The sequence below is a fragment of the Pteropus medius genome, unplaced genomic scaffold (genome assembly GCF_902729225.1).
Source record: "Pteropus medius unplaced genomic scaffold, Ma_sr-lr_union100, whole genome shotgun sequence".
NCBI classification, from domain to species: Eukaryota; Metazoa; Chordata; class Mammalia; order Chiroptera; family Pteropodidae; genus Pteropus; species Pteropus medius.
In genome coordinates, this window is record NW_024355109.1 from 1,144,424 (window position 1) to 1,169,919 (window position 25,496).

A 25,496-nucleotide genomic window follows, 5' to 3' on the forward strand; every position below is an offset into this window, starting at 1 on the left:
GACACAAGAAGCCAGATGCATAGGGTATGACTCCAATTCTATAATGTTCAAAAACACGCAAAACTAAACTGTAATATTGTTTAAGATGCACTGTGGGTACTGAACCTTTCAGGAAAGCAAGGAAAACATTTTTTTCCATAAAACTAGGACAGTGAAGTTGGACAGGTTAAGCTGGGGTGGTCACACAGGAGCTTTCTGTGGGCTCTGGGGTGACTGCCAACATTCCATTTCTTAACCTTAAAATAATCATTTTATAACTATTTGTTAAATTGTGCATTTATATGGTGCCCTTTTAATCAATGCATCTTATATTTCAAAAAGAAAAAAATTTTAAGGGGCATATATTTGAGGGGATATAAAACAAGTATGAGGCTGGCCTTCAAGGAAGACTTTTTGGCCTGGAGAGCCACAACTGCCCATTTGAAAAGGCTCCAGATCAAGCCCCTGGAGATGCTCAACCTTAGAAATATTCTTTTCCACTGTGCCACTAATATCCAGGAATCAGAAACCAGACTCATCCCATTGGGGCTAAAAACAAAACACCCCAAACAAACAAAACCCATCTGCAGTGGAGAAATAGGGCCTGTCCCTTTAGATACAAGTGCCCCTCCCCCCACACAAAACCCTCCCACTTCCAGACCCGCTCTGCCTGGATAGTTGAGAACCTGGGAAAATGCCAGGATTGTCATGGAGATGGTGTCTACTGTGGAGGCATGAATAGGGGCTTCAAGAGGCTGAGGCTGAGGCTCACCACACCTCCACCTGAATCCTTTCTCTGAAGGTAGAGCACTTAAACAGGCACAGTGAACCCCATCCCTCGGGGAGTTTATGTCCCTATGCAAGGGGAGATAGGCCATCAGTGGGGAACAGACAAGCAACTTCATGCTTGTTGGTGATAAGTACGATGTGGGAAATTAAAGCAGAGCAAAGACTAGAGGGTGATAGGAGGTCTATTTTAGCCAGGGTGGGCAGGACAGGTGTCTCTGAGGAGTAGGGACACTTTATAGGGACAGGCATTCCGGGCAGGGCAAACGCCCTGAGCCCAGAAAGAGCAAAGAGGGCGATGTGGCCGGGACAGAGAGAAGCAAAGAGGCGAGGAATCGTTTGGTGGGGGCAGGGCGAAGAAGGGGGTGGAGGGGTGGGAATCACCGGAGGGTATCCAGGCGAAAGTGACATGATGTGATCTCTAGGTGCTGGAGACCTGATGGGAAGCAGGAGAGCCAATGAGAAAGTGGTTGTCGTGGGACTGGCATCCAGAGTGCAGGTCTGACTCAATTAGCTCCAGGTCCCGCTCCCTGCCATGGAGCCTTGTTCCCAGCCAGGACAGCGCCGCCCAAGACCCCTCTCTTCCCTGGACCGGCACTGCTCGCTCCCTGCTGCTGCCTGGGTGTCCCCTGCATCCAGCAGGGCCTCCACACGGGTCTCCCAGGAATTTCTCTAGAACACTAATCGGATCATGTGACTCTCCAGCTTAAAACCTTTTCAGTGGCTTCTCAGTTCACTCGGAATGTGTCCTCCTTTCAGCCTGGACCCAAAGGCTGCACACAGTGGTCCGCGGAGTTCTGGCCTCCCTCTGCCACACTGGCCACCTCTGATGCCCCAATCCAAGGCCCCAGATGTCCCCCAGGACACGATTTCTATCTTCCCCACCCCACACAACATGCTGCTCTCTCTGCTTGAAATATTCTTTCTCACCACCTTCATTCCTCAATTACTTTAAAAAAAAAAATGAGTCTTTAAAATTTGGATAATTTTAACACACACACCCTAGATATACACTCAAAGTAATTGGGAATAGCTGTTCAAACAAAAACGTAAGCACAAATGTTCGCATCAGCAATATTCACAATGGCCAAAAGGTAGAAACACCAACCAACAAATAAACAAAATATAAAATGCCCACACAATGAAATATTATTCAGCCATGGACAGGAATGAAGTACTGACACGGGCTAAAACATGTGTGAATCTTGAAAACATTACACTACGTCAAAGAAGCCAGTTGTAAAAGCCCACATATCTTTGACTCCATTGGCATGTCCACAATAGGCAAACTCACAGAAAGCTGACTATTGGTTGCCAGGAGTTGGGAAGGAAAAGGGAATGGGGAGTGACTGCTTTTGAGGTGATGAAAATGTTCTGGAACTAGATAGTGGGATAGTTATGCAACATCTTGGATATACTTAATGCCACTGAATTATATACTTTAAAATGGTAAGTCTTATGTTACGTGTATTTTACCCAATAAAAAAAAATCCACCCACACACATCCATGTACTGACTCCTGGCTTTGAAACTTTAGAGGTACACCTCAGTCTCCATAAGCCCATATGGGATCTGATTGTCGCTCCCTTCTCAAAGGTAACCCCTATCCCAAATTTAGTGCTATTATTTCCATGGATGTGTTTAGACTTTTACTCCATATGCACATATCCTTTAAAAAATAGTATTATTGACCATGTGCTTTTAATTCCATGTGCTTTTAAGTATGTTCCTGGCCTCATCACTTCTCCCATCTCTTTGGGAAACACAAAGATTTACTGAAATTCACTCGCTTTGAAGTACCTTTTAGTACCTCACTTTGCTACTCTCTAAAATGGGGGAGTCATGTTTCCCACTTGATAAGGTGATGAAGAACAGGTGAGCTTGTATTTGTCAAGCCCTAACAAGTGTAAGCTATGACTTTCATTTTATTTATTTTTATCACCCACCCATGTCTTTTTCCTTTACTCCTCTGAGTATGGGACACATTCCTATGGTTTCAAGTTCAAAAATACAAAAGGTTAGAATGTAGTAAGCTTCATGCCTGGGAGTTGGACAATGTTGCTAGTTCTCTCTATCTTCTTCCAGGTCTCCCAGATACAATCCTCTCATAAGCACAGAGAAAACAGGCTTCAGGCTGTTCTCCACCTCCAGTTTCTTCTCTCCATCACATTATCACTTGGAGCCTTTCCATGTTGTTACACAGTGAGCGTCTTCATCTTTTCTTAACAGACACAGCATTCCACTGGGTGGATCAATCATGACTTATTACTCAAATCCCAACCATTGGGGGTTTAGCTCATTTCCAGCCTTTTGCAGTGATGTGCAAAACTGCACTGATTAAAACCTGGTACATATCCTTTTGCATGTTTCTGAGCACATCTATCTGACAGATAAGTTCTTGGAATTGCTCGATGGATAAGACTTTAAAATTTTACTTGCCCCAGCCATGTACAAAAGATCCTGTTTCCCACATTCTCCAGGAGGGTGATTGGATCTGTGTCTGTTTGCTTCTTCCCTTACAACCTGACCTACCTGTAAACAGGGTCCAATGACCTCTGTCTTTGCCACTGTGGCTTCAGCACCAAGGACACATCCAGCCCATAGTAGGTGCTCAGTAAATATGGATGGCTTAGGATCCAGCAAAAATATATGCAAAGTTGTCCTACAGTAGATGCTTGGTAAACACTGGTTGTTTAGGATTGAATGAATAGATGTAGGGCTTATCACTGGGAAGAAACTAAGGCTCAGAGAAGAGCAGCCAAGTGAAGGCTGGAGTCAGATTCTAGCTGAGTGCCAGTACTTTCCCTGAAGCCTATGTCATTGCTTCATTCAGCTCCTCCCCCTGCCACCCCACCCCACCTAACACAGTGCCTGGCACAGACGGGACCTGATAAATGTGCATTTGTTGAAGGAATGAATGAATATGTGTGTGTGTTTCGAAGGGAGGGGAGCTGGACCCAGCCTCATAGGCCCCCAGCCCCCTCCTCCCTTTGGGAGCCCAGAGGACAGGCCCCCAGCCTCCTCCTGTTACAGGACCCAGGAGTTCTAGCAGAACTCCCTCCCCGCCCACTGAGTTCCCTCATCCTCCTGCTTCCGGCTTCCTAGCCAGTCTTTCCTCTCTCAGGCTGGTAGAAAAGGCGGGTTTCCGGAGGGAAGACTTAGGCGGTGACACCGAGCCCAGCCTCCTCCACCACCACCCCCCACCACCACCACGCTCAGGGCCCTCCCTCCCTCCCCGCCACCACCGTCCGTCGGCCGGCTGTGGGGAAGGAAGAAAGGCATAGAGGAGGCCAAGGTAAGAACTGAATGCCCAGCGATCAGGGCCGAGTCCAGACTCCAAGCTCAGGAATCCGCAAGGCCCCCACTGAGGCCCCAATTTTGCAGGTCATGCCTGGGGTCCCAGCAGTCTGGGCCCAGCGAGAAGATCGGCCCCCTGGGGGACCTAGGGACCCCCAGCAGCCTTCCCATGGTGGGGGGCGGGGGTCCAGGGGCTTGTCCCTCAGTCTCCTTCTCTCTGGAGAATTCAGGCAGCCGGGCCCCCAGCCCCCTCCTCTCCCTTGTCTAAGAGCCCAGCCCCCTCCCTCAGCTGTCCCCGCCACACCGCTGGGACCCAAGAATCTGTACCCTCTGCATATACGGGTCTAGAGCCTGCATCCCAGACCTTGGGACGCAATCCCCAGCCCCCACCTCCCTCAGTCTCAGGCGTCCGGGCCCCCCGGCCCCTCCCGGCTCAGACCCAGGAGTCTGGGTCTCTGCTTCCACTCTGGCCTCTCCCAGCCCCAGTATTGGGGCACCCACACCCCATTTCCGGGGCCTCTGAATTCTGACTCCCGCCCCCTCCCCTGCAGCCCCTCCCAGCAGCAGGGCCCTGGAGAAACAGCAGCCACTGACTTGGTCTCCCTCCATCTCCCCTCCTGTCCGCATCTATCTCATTTGGTCTCTCCCGACCGCCAATCTTCTGCTCTGGTTCTCCTGATCTCCTTTTGCACTGTCTCTGCCTAATTCTCTTTGTTTTCTTTTTCATCTCTGTCTCTGTTGGGTGTCCCCGTCTCTCTGTCCTGCTCTCTGTGGCCTCCCATCCTGTCTTTCTGTTTCTCCTGGTCTCTGTCTCTCATGTCCCTCTCTGTCTCTCTCTTCCTTTCTCTGGCTAAACATCTGACCCTCTGCACCTCCATCTCTCTGTCTCTCCCCTTTCTCCTCACAGGCATGGATCCGCAGCCCCCTCCACCCGCCCAGGGCAGCCCACCTCACCGTGGCCGGGGCCGGGGCCGGGGCCGTGGCCGAGGCCGGGGTCGAGGCCGAGGCCGGGGCAGGGGGAACGCTGGAGCCCCTCGGGCACCTCTGCCCTGCCCCACCTGTGGTCGCCTTTTCCGCTTCCCATACTACCTCTCGCGGCATTGGCTGAGCCACTCGGGCCTGCGACCCCATGCCTGCCCACTGTGTCCCAAGGCCTTCCGCCGACCTGCCCACCTCTCCCGCCACCTGCGTGGCCACGGGCCCCAGCCCCCGCTGCGCTGTGCTGCCTGCCCCCGCACCTTCCCGGAGCCCGCCCAGCTGCGGCGCCACCTGGCCCAGGAGCACGCGGGCGGCGAGGTCGAGCTGGCTATTGAGAGGGCAGCCAAGGAGGTAGCCGAGTCCAGCTGGGCTCCCCAGGACGAGGGCACAGAGCAGCCCAGCACGGCCACCACGGGTGCCCCAGAGGAGGCAGCGTGGCCCGAGACGTGGCCCACGGGGGAGCCGGCCACGCTGTCGGCCCCCACGAGCGCCGAGCCCCGGGAGTCGGAGTCAGAGGAGGCCGAGGCCGGGGCAGCGGAGCTGCGGGCCGAGCTGGCTCTGGCGGCGGGGAGGCAGGAAGAGAAGCAGGTCCTGCTCCAGGCCGACTGGACGCTGCTGTGCCTCCGCTGCCGTGAAGCCTTCGCCACCAAGGGCGAGCTCAAGGCGCACCCGTGCCTGCGCCCCGAGGGCGAGCAGGAGGGCGAGGGGGGGCCCCCGCCCCGCCCCAAGCGCCACCAGTGCTCCATTTGCCTCAAGGCCTTCGCCAGGCCCTGGTCCCTGTCCCGTCACCGGCTGGTCCACTCCACCGACCGCCCCTTTGTGTGCCCGGACTGCGGCCTGGCCTTCCGCCTCGCCTCCTACCTCCGCCAGCACCGCCGCGTGCATGGCGCTCTCAGCCTGCTGGCCCCGCTGCCCTCCGCGGGCAAGAAGGACGACAAGGCCTCTGGCGGACGGAACTCAGGGAAGGGGCCCGAGGGGGGCGAAGGGGCTGAGTGCGAGGCTGCCCGGGAAGGGGAAGAAGGCGGGCAGAATGGAGGCGACGCGGCTCCCGCCCGGGCCCCCACCGGGGAGCCCCGTTTCTGGTGCCCAGAGTGTGGCAAAGGTTTCCGGCGCCGGGCGCACCTGCGGCAACATGGGGTGACCCATTCAGGGGCGCGCCCCTTCCAGTGCGTGCGCTGCCAGCGCGAGTTCAAGCGGCTGGCTGACCTGGCCCGTCACGCGCAGGTCCACGCAGGGGGCCCAGCCCCGCACCCGTGCCCGCACTGCCCGCGCCGCTTCTCGCGCGCCTACAGCCTTCTTCGCCACCAACGCTGCCACCGCGCGGAGCTGGAGAGGGCAGCTGCGCTGCAGGCACTCCAGGCCCAGGCCCCGCCATCGCCCCCGCCGCCCCCGCCGCCCCCACCGGCTGGGCAGGAGGACGAAGGGCTGCCTCTGCCCATTGCACACATCAAAGAAGAGCCACCCTCCCCGGGAACCCCACCGCAGTCGTCGCCGGCTCCCCCTGTCTTCCTCAGCGCCTCCTGCTTCGACAGCCAAGACCACTCGGCTTTCGAGATGGAGGAAGACGAGATTGACAGCAAGGCGCACCTGTGTGGATTGGGTGGCCTGGCCTCCTGACCCTCAAACCCACACTTGGCCCCTCCAGTTGCTCCCCCGCCCCCACCCCGGGTTTACAATATGGAGATGTTGGAAGAGAGGCCCCTTCTTCCCCTCTCACCCACCCCTGCCCCTCAGCCAGCCTGACACTAAGGAGGCACCCGGGACCACCCTCCTCCCACTGCCCACTCCCCCCAGTCCCCCCAGTCCCCCCACACTGGTTAGCAACTGCTCACCCAGTACTGTCTGAAGGCAGGACCACTTGGAAAAGGAGGCACAGGACATTGGCCAGAAGAATTGAGACTGGGGGGACCCCTGCCGGCTGCCCCCTTGGTACACACTGGACACCACCACTTCTTTGGAACTGCCAGACCCTGGGGGTCCCCAGTGAGCAAAGGTCCATCCTTGCCCCTTTGTCTGTCTGTGAATAAATGTGAGTTCATGAAACGGGAGAGAGTGAGGCTGTCTGTGGAGGTGGGGGCTGTGGGGCAGAGGTCTGGCCAAGGCTGGGTTTGTCCAGCAGGCTCTGAGCTTGGGTTCTGAGTGAGAAGGACACAGAGCTTGGCCAAGGGAGATGCTCAGGAGAAAAAAAGGAGTGAGAGAAGAAAGGTCACCATCTGGCCAGCCCATAGAATCCTGTGTGCCTTCATTCAGCAAACACTTCCCAGGCACAGTGGGCTGCTACAGAGAAAGCCACTGCTCCCTGAGAGGAGCTGGAATTCTAAGTCAGCTCTGTCCAGCACAGTTCAGCCACACCTGAACTGTGTTTCCTTTTGAATTGAGAATAAGTAAGTTAGTTTAAAGGAAAGTGGTTTAAATTAAGTCACACTATTTCAAATGCCCAGTAGCCCTCTGTGCCTGGTGGCTACCCTATTGGATGGTGGAGATCTAGAACATTCCATCATCACAGCAAGGTCTACTAGATAATAAACTGATTTGCAACATAGCATCAGGTATTGATAAGGGCTCCTGAGAAAACAACAGGACACTGATGACACAGCAGGACTGAGAAGGCAGGACCTCCAGTGAGGTGACATTTGATGTGAATGAAGAACCAAGCTAGGGGACAGCTAGGGCAAAGGCCATGAGGTGGGTGGGCACCGTATATCTGAGAAACAGCAAGAAATTGAGGGCAAGAAGGGTTGTTTTCTACAAGTCCTCTAAGTGTTTTCTTTTTTTTTTTCCATTTGCTCTGCTCCTGGGAGTGGAGGGAAAAGGCTGTGTCCAAGCCAATCTTCCTTAAATCCTTTCTCATTCCTTTTATGAATGTCCTACCTTCCCTCAGAGCCTCATGGCTCTCTCTGCCCTGTGCAAAAAATGACATTGACCACTTAGGTATCTTCACACCTACAAGGCCAAGGAAGAGAGTGGTGAAATCATCCCTGTTTTCCAGGGCAACTAAGTGAGGCTCCAGGACAGAAGGTGTTTTCCCTGGTGTGACAAAAAGATTAGGCCGGGGGTGGGGCTGGGAGGGAAGCCAGGAAGATGATGATCGAGAGTTAGGGAGGGAGGTGACCATCACTCAGAGCCTTGCAGAATCCCCTCTGTCCAAGATTTAATACATCTTGGCTGAACCCTTGAAACAGTGCCTGACACGCAGTAAGCACTCAGTATGTGTTAGCCTGTATGATTACCATTCTGCTCCCTACCACCCACCCAGGCCTGGATGTTGAGAGCAGAGTGATGGTGAGCCCAGCTGCACACCTGCCCTCATGAAGCTTATAGACCAACAGAAGAGATGGATAATAATCAAATATTGGCACAAAGAAATTAGGGTTTCCAAATGGGACCAGGTCTCCAGTGAACTAGATCCTATGGGAAGCTGTGACTTAGCCAAGGGAAATGAGGGACTGGGGTATGCTTTCATTACATCAAAGCTACTTCCCTCTACAGGACCCCTCAGTGGCTCCCTACTGCCGCATCCAAGTGTGAGCCACCATTCAGTGAGCACCTACCATGGCCAGACACCCTTTCAGCACAATCTCATGGACAAAACCCATTCAGGGAGATTAAATACCCCTATTTATAGAAGAGGCAAACTGAGGGGTCAAGCTAAGAAGTTATGTGTCCTACTTCTGCAATCACTACCATGAACCGAGCCTTTTGTAGTAAATGAGTTACTTCGTGACGAGGACAGAGGACAGCATTTGGCACCCGGGAGGAGGTTACTGCTATTGATGCTTTGTTATTGTTATTCTCCCAGGCTGGTGCAGACATGATTTCAGGGAACCCTCACCACCCTGCTGGGAACTAGGAAACACCCTCAGCATTTTCCAGAGGTGAAAACGGCACTCAGAGAGGAAGCTCCTTGTCTAGAATCTCATAGCTCGGAAACGGCGAGATTTGTATCCAGGCTGGAACAGCTGCACACCCTGAACCCTTAACCAGGCCAATATTACCCTCATGATCTGCTCCCAGCCATATCACCCACCTTTCAAGCCTCTTCCCTACACATATGGTGACCTCTAAGCCCCAAGGTATCATCATCCCTGCATTTCACGGGTTTGCCCACCACCATTCTCCAAGTCCCAGGCTTAATCATCCTCAAGGATCTGCTGCCTCCAGAGAGAAATATTCCTAGAACAAAATGCAGAACTTAGGATGAGAAAAGGGCCTTATGGAATCTGGACCTCCCATTTTGCAGATGAGAAAACTGAGGCCCAGATACCTGGAAAGACACAGGAAATGATAAAATAACCAAATGGTGATTATTCTTATGAAGACTTTCTCTGTGCTGACACTTGTTAACAGCAATACAAAACACATTTCTTGAGTATTTATCCTGCATCTCTTCCTAACGGGATTACATGGATTACCTTATTTCATCTTCCCCATTAGATAGAGGCTATTATGGACTCCTTTTTTTTTTCTTAAATGACTTTATTGAGGTGTTATTTGCAAACTATAGAATTTGTTCATTTTAAATGTACGATTCAAAGATTTTTGGTAAATTTATAGGATTGTGCAACTATCACCACCACCCAATTTTAGAATATTTCCATCAACCCCAAAAGATCTCTTGTATCCATTAATAGTCTCTTTCCATTCCCAGGCCCAGTCTCAGACAATTACTAATCTACTTTCAGTCTCTACAGGTTCGCCTTTTCTGGACATGTGATAGAAATGAATCAAACTATACGTGGCATTTTGTATCTGGCATCTTTCGCTTTGTATAATGTCTTGAAGGTCTATTCACATTGCATATTGTATAAGTACTTCATTCCTTTTTATGGCTGAGTAGTATTCCATTGTATGGCTGGATCACATTTTTTTATCCAATGACTGATATTTGGGTTTTGTCCACTCTTTAGCTGTTATAAGTAGTGCTGCCATGAACATGCATGCACAAGTCTTTCTGTGGACATTTGCTTTCGTTTCTCTTGGGCAGACTACCAGGAGCGGAATTGCTAGGCTGTGTGAGAAGTTTATGATAAACTTTTTAAGGAACTGCCAGACTGCTTCCCAAAGTACCACTTACATTCCCACCAGCAATGGATGAATATTCCTTATCCATCACCACAGAGGCTGTTTCTTTGAGAAGGAAACTCAAGTAGATGATGAGAACTTACCTGCTCAAGATCATGTGGCTAGTAAGTAGCAGATCCACACATGACCCCAGGTGTATGGTTCAAAGCCTGTGCTCTTAACCCTTACACAAGGATCCATCCTTACCCATTCATTCATTCATTTGTTTATCCTAAAACTCGTTATTAAGGACCTACTATGTGCATAGGACTGTTCTTAGAGGTGGGAGAATCATCAGTCGATGAATAGACAAGTTTACACTCTGGTGGGAGACACGGATTTAAAAAATAGATTCGGGACATTGATTCAACAAATACTGACATTGCCTACTATGTGCTGGGTACTGTCCTAGGTGCTGATCACTTGTGAGTTAATGAAACAGATGCAGATCCCTCCTCACGTGGGGCTTCCTTTCTGGTGGAAGGAGGTGGACATGGAAACAGGAAGCAAGTAAATGATAACACAGCTTAGGAGGGATATGTGCTATGAAGAGGACATAGGGCGGGGAAGGAGTGCAGGAGCGCCTCAGAGGTTGCTGGAGACATGTCCCAGGAGAGGGCACAGTGGATGCAGATGTTCTGAGGTGGGAGTGTGACTGTTTTGGAAGCAGAGAGGCCAAAGTGACTGGAGGGGGCAAGAGAGGAGAAGGTAATGGGAGAGATCAGGGAGAAAGGGAGTCCAATCGGGTAGGGGCCTCACAAGCACTTGGTTTCTACTCCAAGGGAGATGCGGGGAAGCTTGGGAGAGACTCATGCCAAGGCTGGCAGGATTTAAATTCTCTGTTTTCTTTTCACGTTTTATTATGAAAATTTACAAACATATAGAAAATGGAAAGAATTGTAGAGCGAATACCTATATACTCACCTCCAGACTCTACAATTAGCGTTTTGCTCTATTTGCTTCACAATGAACCTGTCCATCTATCCATCCTTTCATCTATCCACCTATCCATCATCTATCGCAAGTGTTACTATTTAGAGCAGTCTGAGGTTCACAGCAGAACTGAGTAGAAATTATGCACAGTTCCCATACATCTGTCTTTTAAAAATTTGTTTCAAAGCAATTTGCAAACATCAGAGCATGTCACCCCTAAACACTATAGCATGCGTTTCACAACAGACTATCAAATATTTATTTAAGCTCCCATCCCTGGCAAAATTTAAATACAGTAAAGTGCATAAAATTTTACCTGTTACTGTTTGACACATTTTGAGAAACACACACGCTTGAGTAGCACAAACCCCTCTCCTGATTTAACAGGTTCCCTCTGGCTCCTGTTTGACGTATAGACTGGCGGGGGAGTGGGGGCAAAAGCCCTCTTAAGCCTACCTGGTTTTTTACTTTAAATAACCATTTTCTTTTAGAATCATTTTGGATTTATGGAGAAGTTGCAATGATGGTGCAGACCTCCCGTGAACCCCTTGCCCAGGCCCCCCTAACTTTATCATCTCCCACAAACACAGCCCATCTGGCAAAACCAAGACATCAACCTGGATACATTAGTACCCACCATATCTTCACTCGGATATCACTCATTTTCCCCTAGCGTCCATCTCCTGCTCCAAGATGCCAGCCAGGATAAGGCACAGCTGGATGAAAAGCCTCCTGAATGTCTGCTCTCTGATTGTTCCTCAGACTTGCCTTGGTTTTTGGTGACTATGGCCATTTTGAGGAGTCCTGGAGAGAATGACCACACCAGCAAAGCACACTGCTCACCACCTGCTCTCAGGTGTGAACTTTACCCATGTGACTGGTCACTGATGATGATAACCTTGATCACCTGGCGCCCGGTAACGGTGACGTGTGGTCTGCATATTTCTCCACTGTGAAGAAGCCCCTGCCCCTTCCAAACTCTCATAAACAAGTCCCTAAGCATGGCCCACGCTGAGGGGAGGGAGATCCACTGAAGACATTTTTTGGAATTCTTCTGTCTCTTTTCCATCTGTCTGCTTATTTATTTGTATCCATATGGATTCACAAATATTTATTTTATACTTTGGGTTATAGTCCAGTATAATGTTATTTCATATAAATACATATTATAGTCCAATGTGATATTATTTCATATAGATATTATAGTCCAATATGATGTTATTAATTTCACATAAATATATATTATGGTCCAATACTATGTTATTTATTTCATATAAATATGTTATAATCCAAAATGACATTGTTTATTTCATATTAATATATATTATAGTTTAATACATTATTTATTTCATATAAATATATATTACAGTCCAATATAGTGTATTCATTTGGTTGTAGCCTGCCTATTTTAACACCAGTGCCACCAAAGGACACACAATAAAGCAGTGCTGAAGGAGAAGCAAGGGCTTCTGGCTGTCATGTGCTGGGCAATGGGACCTCAGCCAGATGAACCAGGAGGGCTTCCGGGAGGAGTAGTTTCAGACCTGGTTCAGATGAGCTAGTGAGCTGGGCACATGTGTTGGAATCTGGGACAGGCTCCCTTTCTGGTGTGGCTGCGAGGCTCCAGGGGATGGCCACTTGCACTTGGACATCTCGCCATGCAGAGCCACATCCTCCTTCCCAGGTCCCAAGCCCATGGTGCTGTCCACCCCCGCTCCTGGTCTTCTGGGTAGGCACTTTGGAATTCAGCCTTAGAGGCAAGCCCTGGGGCCTCCTTATCTTGCCACACCCAGCACTGTGCCCAGCATGGACTTGAGCTCCATAAATATTTGCTGTCACTCAGCCAGCTGCCCGAGCCCCAGCTATCCTCCGGTCCCACCTCCTGGCCTTGGCCCAAGCTGTACCCTCCTCCTGGTCTGCTATTTTATCTCTAGAAGGGGTGGGGTGGGCACTGATTGGGCTAGATGTGGAACCAGAAGGAGGGAAGTCACCCAGCCAGGGTCACCAGGACAGAGATGGCCGAGAGAGAGGACAGGAGCTGGGCTGCCTCCAGACTTCCTATCTAAAGCTGCCGTTTCTCACTGTGCCCATTCTCTGGTACCAAGCCAGTCACACGCATTAGCTGGTCGCATCCACATGGCAAACAGCCATGATTTCTCATCTCTCAGCCTTGGACAAATTTCACCTGGAATAACCCTGCACTCTTCCCTTCAAGCCTTCCTTAAATACCCCCCAGGAGGCCCTCCTCAGCCCCTCCTGCTACATCTTCTGTCTATCAATCCCCTGTCATAGACAGAATTCTAAGATGACCCCCAAGGTCCCTGCTCCCTGGCGCATATATCTTCAGTCAGATGGTGACCTAGGTACCGGTTGTCAAGGGTTATTGCGGATGGAATCGAGAATTCAAATTAGTTGATTTTAGCAGATGGAGATGATCTTTGGTGGGCCTGGCCTAATCAGGTGATCCCTTCAAAGGGATGGGGTTCTTCCTGGAGGAAGAGCTTGGAAATGTGAGAAGGATTCAGCAGGAGGGAGAGCCTCTATTGCTGGCTTTGAGTGTGGGAAGGGCTCATGGCAAGGAATGCAGGCAGCCTCTGAAAACTGAGCGGACCTGGGCTGACAGCCAGCAAGGACCTCACAGTTTACACCGAGCGCAGACCCCAGTAGTGCCTGCCTGCCAGCCCCACAGAAACCGTGAGCTAATAAGGGGGTGCTGTCTTCAGCTGGTGGTTGCCAGGGTCTGGGTGAACAGAGGGATGAATAGGCAGAACCCAGAAGATTTTTATGGCAGTGAAAGTACTGAGTATGTTACTATAATAACGGATACATGTCATCATACATTTGTGCAAATCTATAGAATGTGCAACACCAAGAGTGGACTGTAATGTAAACCATGGACTCTGGGTGATTACAATGTGTCAATGGAGGTTCATTAGCTGTAACAAACCTACCCTCCGGTGCGGGTGGCTGTTGGGGAGTTAGGGGGTTGAATAGGAAATCTCTGTCCATACCTCAATTTTGTTCTGGACCTAAAACTGCTCTAGAAAAATAAAATTTATCAATTAAAAAAAAGTAATTAAAAACACAAATCAAGAAAATAATGCTGATGGTCATTCTGTGACTGTTACTGAAAATAATTCTGTTATGTTGGGGGTGGGTTGTGTTAAAATGATCTGGGTATCCAATCCATCATGCTCACCATGGCCTCTCACGACCGCGCACTCCACCTGAACTGAGATTTTTTTTAGAGTTTTATCGAGATGTAATTCCCATTACCACACAATTTGCCAATTTAAAGAGTACAACTCAGTGGCTTCTGGTGTAACCATCACCACGATCAATTTTAGAATATTTCCATCACCCCAAAAAGAAACCCCACATCCCTCAGGCATCACCCTGCAAAGCCCCATTCCCTCCAACCCTAGGCAACCCTTCATCTGCTTCCTGTGTCTGAGGTTTGCCTGCGTCCTTGTCCATGGCCCCTTCTAGACAGACTCACCTGGGGCAGGGACAAAATGTCTTCACCCCAGCTCAGGAATTGTGTGTCAAACTTGAATGGAAACAAGAGCAGTCAGCAACCCAGACACACGTCTGTCCTAGGTCCTGGCCTGCAAACATCCACGCACAGCAGGGAGGCCCTGGGGATATGAAGTCCAACCTTTAGGGTTTGAGTCACAACTCTGCCCGTGACCCGATTCAGGACACTGGGCAACAGATTCAATCCCTGTGAGTGTTCTTTTCTCACCTATAAAATGGAGCTAAGAATAGGGCATACCTCTCCTGGCTGCTGTGAGGATTAGCACAGGGCTAGGGATACAGAGTTCAGTAAATACTCGCTATAATTACCATTAATCACGCGGGGTTTAGAAACCATTACGAGCGCGCTTTATTCAGCCATCCATCCATCTCCTCATCGCGTGCACATTTCTTGAGGACAAGGAGTGAGAATCCAGTGTGCCCCAGCTGTGAGTCCTTTGGTGTGACGGGGATGCGGTGAGCTGGGCGGGGTGGCAGGTGCAGCTGCAGAAAGGCTCAGAGGCCAGGAAGGGCGGTGTGGACTCTTTCCCAGGGCAATAGGGTCCATGGGAAGTTACTGAGAAGGCAAGGGACAAACACCATGTCTAAGTGTTAGAACAATGCCCTTAGGGGTGGTGGGCGGGGTACTCTTAGGGAGAGAGACCGGATGCCAGGAGGAGGCTTGATGATGAAGGTGGGACCAGGATCACGGCCTGCAGCCCAGAGGACATGGAGGATTCCGTGACCCTTAGGCCACAGTCCCCAGACCTCTAAATTCCAGCAAAGTGTACAATCCTGGGTGCTGTCAGCCAAATTGTGTGTTTCCATGCTAACAGCATGCAGGGCACTACCTGCTCTAATGGTGGTGACAAAATAGAGTCCAGAGGTGACTCCGAAAAGTAAAAAGGTAACAAGGTGAAAATAATTTTGATAATATGTTTTATTTCACTCAATACAGTGTATTATTGTTATTGGTGTCACTGAGTACACTTGATTTTCCTTCACCAGGTAAGTTCTGGTTTACGAAGTCATAGGGAACACTAAATTATTGATACTGAACCATTGTCCTTGGAAGAAATACAGGGTTATGTTTCTGTGAGCCTTTGATCACAATATTTTCACTAACTGATGAATACATAACCTCGTTTTAGAAGTGTTTCTGTTTAAAGACACCTTTTTTTGTAGTGTTGATTTGCTAACACTGGACTCATAACTGGAGGAAGCTTAACTAACACACACACGTTTTTTTCCGTGAGGCACCGAACAGCCCTCTTGTGCTTGCGACACTCCACATAGCACTTCAGCACTAGGGAACCATTCAGAACTGCAAAACCACCAAAACAAGGCACAAGACACAAGACACGGTGCTGCCTAGACTGCAGAAGGATACTTACTCATGGGCTGAGAGCTGACCCCAGAAGGTAGGGTGTCGCCGTGGTCACCCTCAGCTGGCAACATGTGTGTCAGCAACTCAAATTTTCCACCGCTCTTCGCATGCCTGTGAAAAGTGCTGTGATTGCTGATTTGGGGGTTCCCAGTAAGTTTTCATGGGTAGGTGAGTTTGCAAGCACAGAATCCATGACTGTGTATCTGAAACATCACTATGTCCTCATGTAATTAATATAAGAATCATCAGCAAGATAGTTTACATTCTCTTTTTCGTGCTAAGTTGTTGAAATCCCTGGTCTATTTTATGCTCACATCTCAATTAGGACCAGCCACGTGTCAAGTGCTGGAGAGCCACACCTGGCAAATGGCTTCTGTGTCAGACGCTGCACATCTCTAGCTTTCTTCAGATCCTCAAAGGCACCTATGAACTCAAAAAAAATCAGTGCCAGGTATAATCACTTTGGAGAGCTATGGAGCAGCTAAGAAAACCACACATTCTCTCTCCAGTGCAGGAATTCCATGTCCAGGCAAAGCCCCAGAGTTAGTTTGTCTTGGAGGCTGGTGGTCAACATGTATAAGAATATTCTTTGCACCCCTGCTAGTAAGAGAACAGTGTTGGGGGAAAAAAATCAAATGTTCATCATCAGAAGAATGGATCCTTAAAATACAGCACAAACACAGGCTAGAATATTCAACATCTTTGCAAAGGAGAGAACCTGAGCTCCATGGATCAACAGGGATGAAACTCGCAAACACGGAGTTGAGCTGATGAGGACCAGGCAGGTCACAGACATGATACTATTTACACAACATGTAACAACATGCAAGGTGATACTCTATAGCAGTTGTGGGTTCACACATATGCGGCAAAAGCAGTTTTTTAAAATAATAAATACCTCATTAGTGACAGTGGTTACTTCTGGAAGAGAAGGGGAAACATTTGGAGAGGGTTCTAACCAAATTTGAAAAGTTCTATTTCTTTGACTGGACAATAGTGGGCATGTAGGAGCTCATTATATTATTCGGGATACTCTTTGGGGGGTGTGCGCCTGAAATATTCCATTTCACGGTAGCTGCTGTGGTTTGTGCTGCTGTGCAATCTGGCCTGTCTGCCTTAGAAAACAATAGTATCTATATTGGAAGTAGATGGTGAGACTTAAGTGAGCCTCCTGTGCCGTGTGCACGGCCCGCTGTAACCGCCAATGAAATATTTGTTAGCAATAGTAATATCATTAAGCAATCATTCTATTCTAGGTGGTGTGTTTCATGCTTTTATCTGCTTTTTTTTTTAAACCATAGTTATTCAATGTATATAGGAACCAAGGGGCACTGCAGTGCAATGGAGAGAAAACAGCATTACTGTCATGACAAACAGCATTACTAGCACCTGAAAACAGGTGGTGACAGCCTTCACCACATGCTCTCGACTGCACCATGATATCTACTAACAACCAAGATTTTGATTTACTAGTTTATAATCTTTATCTTTCCAGACAAATCAATCTAATGTTACCACTTTTTATTTCTTTTCTTTTGATCTGTTTTTTGGCCCAAGGATGGGGTGGGAGGGCTGGTGGGTTTAAGTGGTCAACTGTGTGGTCTTAGAAGTATGAGTTAATTTTTTTACATGATCTTTCAGTATATATTTTCTTCATTAAATTATTTGGAAAAAATATAAATACCATCTAAAAATATACTCCACTATATGTAGTATATATGATAGTATATCATATATAACACATGATATAATTATCTATAAGGTAATGTATATTACATTTATTACTATATTACACACAACATATTGTATACAGGCAGAACCTGGAGATATTGCGGGTTGGGTTCCAGACCACCGCAATAAAGCAAGTAGTAATCTTTTGCTGGTGGAGAGTCTTGCCTTCTATTTGTAAAAAAAACAACATCCATGAAACACAATAAAATGAGATATGTAATACATGATAGGCATTAATGTTTTTTTAACAAGAAGGCTCTGGGTAGGAGCTGCGATTGCTCCCATTTCATAAGGAGGAAACTGAGACATGGAAGAGGCAGGACCCTTGGAGAGTGCTCACTTGACCAGGAATGATAGCAGAAGGGGTCCTAGGAGGAGCCCTTGGAGGTTGGTGGGCAGGAGACACAGGAGGCAGAGGTGGGAGGCACAGGGGCCAGATGCAGGAGGGGTACGTGCACCCTGGGCCCAGGCCTACAGCCTCCCTCACCCACACTTGCCCCTCTAGGTCACTCCAGGTGACCCCACAGGGTGGCGTTGCTAAATGGGGAGGTGCAAAGCTCCCAGGATCATCAGTGAGACTCTCAGTGGGTGTATGTGGGGCGGGGGTGCTGAGCAGGGCCCAGGCCTGCAGTGTCCCCTCTCATCCTCCTCTCAGCGGGCGCAGGTGGCCAGCTCTGCAGCCTGACCTTTTCAGCCCTGTAGCAGCTGCTCTGCAGTGCTTGCACATGCACACCGGCCCAAGTCCCCAGGGAGGGACTCAGCTCCGCTCCAGGCACCAGCTGGGTCTCACTCAAGCTGCCTGGGCATGGGGCAGGGGGCAGCCTGGAGTCCCCAGACCCTCTTGGAATCCTGCCTCTGCCTCTCACTGGCTGCGGGCCAATGCCTCTGCTTCTCCCTGCTTCAGTTTCCCATCAGTAAATTGGAAATGGTGATTCTACAAGTTTAGGACTTGCAGGCAATAAGGACCCCACAAGGTCCTGAATGAATTAGAAAGAAGAGAGAAGAGAAAAGAAAAGAAAAAAGAAAAGAAAAGAAAAGGAAAGAAAAGAAAAGAAAAAAGAAAAGAAAGAAAGAAAAAAAGTGAGCCAGGGCCTGGCACCTGATTAGTATTCAATAAAAAGTCATCATGACATTATTTCATTTCAATTTTAGTTTGGGGCTAGGTAACATACGCTGTAGGGAAAATTCAAATGACCCAGAAGGCACAGGGATGAAAAGACCCCCAAAGCCAAGCAGGGACAGTGATGAATGGCTCAATTAAGCATCGATAAAGGACTTTTTTGGGGAAATTGGGAGAAATGGATCATGGACTGAGTATTAGCTGATTTTAAGACATTGTCATCAATGCCCAGTGATATGATTAATAGCACGTAGGTGAGCTGGAAATTGTTTTTACTTTTATGGAGCTGTAAACTCAAGTGTCGAAGTTTATGGTTCTATAAACACATCACAATGGGTTATGATGTCCGTTGCTTACTTTTATCATTTTGAGCTGTCTAATGAGAGAAATATTCCCAGCAGAAGCCCCCTTGTTCTCAAGTAGCAACACGAGTGCTGTTTGTCTTACTGTCCCTCCCACCTTCTGCGGGCTTTGGTTTTCTTTGGCTGGAGTATTTTAGAGCGATCATTGGGCAGCGTATCATTTCACCCCAAAATTTTCCGATAGGCTATAATTTACTTTAAAATGTTCCATTCCCACCCCCACCCCAAAGAAAACAGAGATAAAGCGACAATGACACAAAGCTTGTTTGTGAAGTCTGGTCAGTGGCTGAGGAGTGTTCATTGTGGCTCTTTGACTTTTCTTTATGTTGGCAGCTTTTCACAATCAAACCCTAAAAAGGTCAAAGAGCAAAGGAAGTTCTCCTTCTGCTCACCACCCCCCACTCCGCAGGCTCCCCAGGCACAGCATTGAAGCCACTTTCTGGGGATCTTTCCAGAGTGTCGGTGACTGTTGTTGGTGCGACTTTATTAATAGCAGGCTGTAGTAGTAGTGAAAATGGAGCCGGCTATGAGTCATTGGGCCTGGCCCAGGTTTCGCCCACACTGCCTCCCCCTCCCACCTCTGGTAAGGCAATTAGTCTCGGAAACTCAGTTTCCTGCTCTGTAAGCTGGGGATAAATCCCCACCTTTACTAGGTTGCTGGCAGGATCCCATGTAAAACCCCTACCCCACAGAGCCGTGCTCAGAGCAGGTGCTGAGGAGATGGGAGAAGCCACCTCCATCTCTCAGCTATGAGCTCCTGGGTCTGAGGGAGGAGGGGCTGGGGGTCTGGACCCCTGGGTCTGAGGGAGGAGGCAGGGCACCTGGATTCCGGCATTAGGGAGTAGGGCTTTGGGAATGGTCTCCTGGTCCCTGAGGCCAGCACCCCAGCCATGGAGGAACCAGAATGCACAGAGCTCTAGATCATGTACCCCAGGTAATGTGTATGAAGGGGCCTTTCTCCTCTTTTCCTGCAGCCCTTAGGCCTGGCCTCTGGGGGTTCACAATGTTTTGTCCCCTCTGTCCCGGGACCAGAGCCCAGACTCCAAGCTGGTCTAAGTTTGGAAGGAGGAGGGAGGGGGACAGCAGGTTAGAGGGGGGTGAGGGAGGGTATGTGGGGGGGACGGGATGTCTCTGAGCTGTCATACACACCCCTGTCCTGGGCCCAGTAAAAGGGAGGGACAAAAGGCTCTGAGAGAGTCAGGAACAAAGACAGGAGGGAGAGGAGAGACACTGGGGAGAGCAGGCCAGAGGGGGCACGGGGGCAAAAGGGAGGAAAAAGCAGAGGAACTGAGAAAAGGGAGGGGCGAGCAGAGGGAGCACGTCCTGAATCACAGATAGTGCGACAACCGTGGGAACATTGTGGGGACAAGAGAGAGGGACCCGGGACCAACGGAGACAGGACAGGGAGACCTACCCCAGGGACCGGAGAGCTAGAACGAGAGCAAGACAGAGACAGGGAGGGTGGTGAGAAGGTTGGGGAGGGGAAGAAGGGGTGAAAGGGAGCAAAAGAAATCAATGGGGTAATACAAAGGCGGACCCCCAGAGGCCTGGAGGGTAAAGGAGAGAGGACAATAGCCGGATAAAGAAGTCAGAGAAATCTTTTGGCTCAGACAGACTCAGAGGGAGACCGAGGCAGACCCTTGAGACGAGCTTGCAGACCTTGGACGTGTGGGCGCAGTGGGCTCGAGTGGGCTGGTCACCTTTCGGGGAGCCAGACAAGGGGGAGCCCAAGGGCCAGCTGACACCAGGCGACCCTGAGATGGAGCTCGGGGACTCCGAGAACCACGAGGATGGGGACTCAGAGGTGAGAGATGGGATACAGGGAGGAAGAGAGAGAGAAACCGAGAGATAAATGCAGAGAGAAATGGAGTCAGAGATAGAGACGCAGCAGCACAGGAAGCAGATGCAAGGGACAGAGAGAAAGGGATGAAATGTCAGAGACCCAGAACAATGCCAACCCGAGGACACACAGCAAGAGTGAAGTCCCAGAGAAATGGGCTCAGAAACAAAGAGTGGGAAACACAGGAGAAAGGAGGGTGGAGAGAGAGACAGGAGTGGGAGGTTGTACGGGCTGGGGGCTTCTGGGTTCCCACAGATGGCATTGGGTGGGGGCTCTGAGACAATCACCCTAACCCTGCCAGGAAACAAAAACAGGTGGCCCAAGGCTGGGTGAGTCATTGTGACTCAGCCTCCTCTCTGGGGACAGTGACCCCATCTCTGACCCCCCACATCTGCTCTGGAGCAGTCTCCAATGTCCTCAATGCTCTCAGTGGATCCCAGACTTACCACCCTCCCCCCACCTCTGCACCTCTCCTGCAGGAGGACACAGCCACGGCTCTCCAACGGCTGGTGGAGCTGACAGCCACCAGGGTGACATCAGTGAGGAATCTGCGAGTCCAGTATCACCTCATCCGAAAGCTAGGCTCAGGCTCCTACGGCCGAGTACTTCTCGCCCGGCCTCGCCAAGGGGGTGAGTTCAGCCACTGAATGGCAAACCCCAGGATTTCCCCATCATGGGTTCTCGAAAGCCATTGAGACAGAGCACATCTCAGACGGGGACCCTTCCCACTGGGGGCTCTCCGCATGTCTAGAGCCCCATGATCTGAGAAACACAGCCCACCCAGAGAGGGGACGAGAACTGCCTGAGGTTACACGACAAGGCAAGAGCACAACTTGGATTGGAAACAAGACACAACACTCCCTACTTTATGCAAGAGGCAACCAAGGCCCAGAGAGAGTAAGGCAGTTGTGCACGGCCACACAGCATTCTGAGGCAGGGCACGAAGAGTCCTCCGGGAGGGTCCCCTGCAGCTCCCACATGCAGATGGAGAAATTGGAAGCAGAGAGCTCAGACCCTATGCCTGGCCACTCTGGTTTGACACGAGACAGCTGAAGCTCAGAGAGGTTAAGTGGCTTGCCTGAGGCCCCAAGCAAGATGAGGGTGACCTGAGTTCCCTTCTGCCTTGTCCCCCTGGCAGGTGCAGCCGTGGCTCTGAAGCTGTTACGTCGGGACTTGGTCCTGAGAACCACCTTCCTGCGAGAGTTCTGTGTGGGCCGCTGTGTCTCGTCACACCCAGGCCTGCTCCAGACCCTGGCAGGACCCCTGCAGACCCCCCGACACTTTGCCTTTGCACAGGAGTATGCTCCCTGTGGGGACCTCAGTGGGATGCTGCAGGAACAGGTGAGGCAGGTGGGGGCAAAGTTTGGGACTACTTACCCCAAGTCCAACCCCACCCCAAACCCCATCCCTGTCTCCAACCCTGACCCCCAAAGCAGTGCCCAACAGAGCTCTACTCTGAAGCCCCAAACAGCCTCCTTATTTCTAATTCTACTGTAATTCCATGGCTGACCCTAACACTAACCCATCCAACTACTGAAACACCAGCTTGGACAGGCAGTGAGTTGGAGTTGGGATCGAGGTCGGATTAGGTCTGATGAGGCAGATGGGGACGGAGACAGAGGTGGGATTCTGGTTAGCACTGGGATAGGAGTGCGGGCGTGAGGGCAGTGGATGGGTTGAGTTTCAAATTGATTGCAGACTGGCAATGGGAGTGGAGAAGAAGAAGAGGGAGGTGTTGCAGAGTGGTGGTTGAGAGTTCGTATATAGATTGACTTGGAGATGAACTGTAATGAGATTTCCTCCAAAAAGGAGACCAGGTCAGACCGAATCCACGAGATTCCAGGGGAACTTGAGTTTCAAGATTAGGGTAGGGCCGTCTTTGGGAATAGGCTTTGGATTTGAGATAGTGTCGAGAATAAAAGGAAGGAAGGAAGGAAGGAAGGAAGGAAGGAAGGAAGGAAGGAAGAAGGACAGCGATAGGAGGAGGAGGAGGAGGGAGGGAGGAGGAGGAGGAGGAGGGAGGGAGGAAGAAGGAAGGAAGGAAGGAAGGAAGGAAGGAAGGAAGGAAGGAAGGAAGGAAAGAAAAATGGGTGAATGGATGGATCTGAATATCAAATGATTGAATAAATTATTGGATTGCTCATTGGCTAGTGGGATGGACATTGAGTGGAAACACTGTAGAATGTTGGGTAAGATGACTCATTTGATGGATGTGCTGCTGGCTGGCCATTTGGTGAGCTGGATGGATAGATTTATCAATCAATGGATGAAGCAAAGTGCAGAAGTTTCAAGGTCTGAGATAGAGATGGGGTATAAATTAGTATGGGACTAAGAACAGGATTAAGTATGGGGTCTGGGTTCGCATGAAGAGGAGTAGTCTGTTCAGAGGAGAGAAAGAGGAAAGTTAGGGAGTGGTTTGAGTATTAGGCTTAGGAGAAAGTTTGATGGAAGCTCAAAGAGCTTCTGGTTAGATTTGGGGTTCAGGCGAGGAGAACATCGGGGAGTTGGTCTACTGCAGAACAGACGTAGGTGCGTGTTGTGCTTGAGGAGGAAATGGAGGTGGTGTTGGAGGGAGGTTGCAGGAATGCTGGAGCTGGCCACTGGTCTGGGGTTCTGGACTCTTGAACCCCAAGAAACAAAGTAAAGAAGGAACCAAGGTACCCTTACTAGCACCTTTTCTCCTTTACCCCAGGGACTTCCCGAACTGCTGGTGAAGCGGGTGGTGGCCCAGCTGGCTGGAGCCCTGGACTTCCTCCACAGCCGGGGACTGGTGCACGCTGATGTGAAGCCAGACAACGTGCTGGTCTTTGACCCTGCCTGCAGCCGTGTGGCCCTAGGAGACCTGGGCCTGACCCGGCCCGAGGGCAGTCCAACTCCCGCCCCCCCAGGGCCCCTGCCCTCCGCCCCACCCGAGCTCTGTCTCCTGCTGCCACCTAATACCCTGCCCCTGCGACCATCTTTGGACTCCTGGGGCCTTGGGGTGCTTCTCTTCTGTGCTGCCATGGCCTGCTTCCCCTGGGATGTGGCCCTGGCCCCTGACCCAGAGTTTGAGGCCTTTGCTGGCTGGATGACCACCAGGCCCCAGCCACGTCAACCACCACCCCCTTGGAACCAGTTTGCACCCCCGGCTCTGGCATTGCTCCAGGGGCTTCTGGACCTGGATCCTGAGATGAGGAGCTCCCCACTGGCCATCCTGAACTTCCTAGGGGATGACTGGGGTTGGGGGAAACAGAGGAGACCTGGGGGGCTTAGGGAATATGTCTGGTGAGGATGGGGAGCAGCAGGAAGAGGGGGGATCGAGCCTGGAGGAGTTGACAGAGGAGGAGCAGGACGATGACAAAGGTGGGGGGAGCATGGGGACAGATGAGGAAACTCCCTGACCAGGTGACTGAGACAGGTGGCCAGAGCCTAAGCCAAAGGCCCCTCCCCCAGCCTCCACAGCCACCTGGATGGAGAGACAGCTGCTCCCAGGAGGACAGAGATGGAACAGATCACATCTCCCCCTACTGAAGACTGGGCTTGGTTGCACAGTTCCCCTCCCAGCTCAAGACCTGGGAGTCCAGAACCCTGGTCCCCTCCTCCCTCAGACCTGGGAGTCCAGGCCTCCAGCCTCCTCCCTCAGACCCAGGTGTCCAGGCCCCCAGCCTCCTCCCTCAAAACCACAGTCCAGGCCCCCAGCCTCCTCCCTCAGACCTGGGGGTTCGGGTCCCCAGCCCCTCCTCCCTCAAGGACCCTCCATTTCCTTCTGTCCTGAATGTGTCTGCTCAAAGAAAGGCATCGTTTCCCCTGTAGAAACGTTTCTGCACTGTGGGGACATGTTGAATGTGGGGACATGCAGCTCCGATGAGGTCACTGCTCTCCTCTAAGGCCTTGTATGACCCCCACTGTCCATGGCACCAAACCTGGGCTTTCAGGATCTGACACCATGGCAACCTCGCCCCCCACCTCCCCCACGTCCCTGTGCTCCAGGCGACACTGATGGAACCACTCACCCTTTCTAGACCTAAATCTACACTCACACATGTGCACACACACGCAGGCAAATGCACAGATTTTAAAAAGCGAGTTCACTAAACACAGAGTGGTGTCCTAGGCTGAACCCTGGGACACAAGAAGGTCGTTGGCGGAAGCACTGGTTGAAGAGGGAGAATCCAGTGTTTGACAGTGAATTTCTGAGCTTGGACGAATGCGCGGTTGGCAGGGATACTCTCGGGGTGGGGAGCTGGGCAAGGGGACACGGCAGCTCTCAGCCTGCCATCTTTGCAACTGTTCTATAAATCTAAAATTTTTCCAAAATAAAAGATTATTTTACAAGAATTAAATGAGTTCATATCTCTCACCTCTGCTATAAACCTGTGGGGTGGGTACAGTTTCCAGGTTCCCAGCCTCCTCCCTCAGACCTGGGGTCCCTGCCTCGCTTCCCACCCCCCCACACACTTCAAAGTCTGCAAACTCAGCACAGGGACCCCCCTCCCTTCTCCCTCTCCCCAGGGGTTCTCTTTCCAG

At 50.7% G+C, this 25,496-nt stretch overlaps 2 protein-coding genes across 2 annotated transcripts; both read left to right on the forward strand.

Annotated features, from left to right (window-relative positions):
- Positions 1-3,949: 3,949 nt before the first annotated feature.
- Positions 3,950-6,745, forward strand: ZNF579 (zinc finger protein 579). Its single transcript, XM_039857111.1, has 2 exons — positions 3,950-4,060; positions 4,970-6,745. The coding sequence occupies exon 2, from the start codon at positions 4,972-4,974 to the stop codon at positions 6,655-6,657; it is 1,686 nt and encodes a 561-aa protein (XP_039713045.1). The 5' UTR covers positions 3,950-4,060; positions 4,970-4,971; the 3' UTR covers positions 6,658-6,745.
- Positions 6,746-20,049: 13,304 nt separating this feature from the next.
- Positions 20,050-25,264, forward strand: SBK3 (SH3 domain binding kinase family member 3). The gene is given in 6 exon segments (XM_039857121.1): positions 20,050-20,084; positions 20,765-20,954; positions 21,470-21,620; positions 22,129-22,331; positions 23,683-24,209; positions 24,211-25,264. Coding segments are annotated over 6 exon segments (1,242 nt in total). The 5' UTR covers positions 20,050-20,073; the 3' UTR covers positions 24,371-25,264.
- The last annotated feature ends 232 nt before the right edge of the window (positions 25,265-25,496 follow it).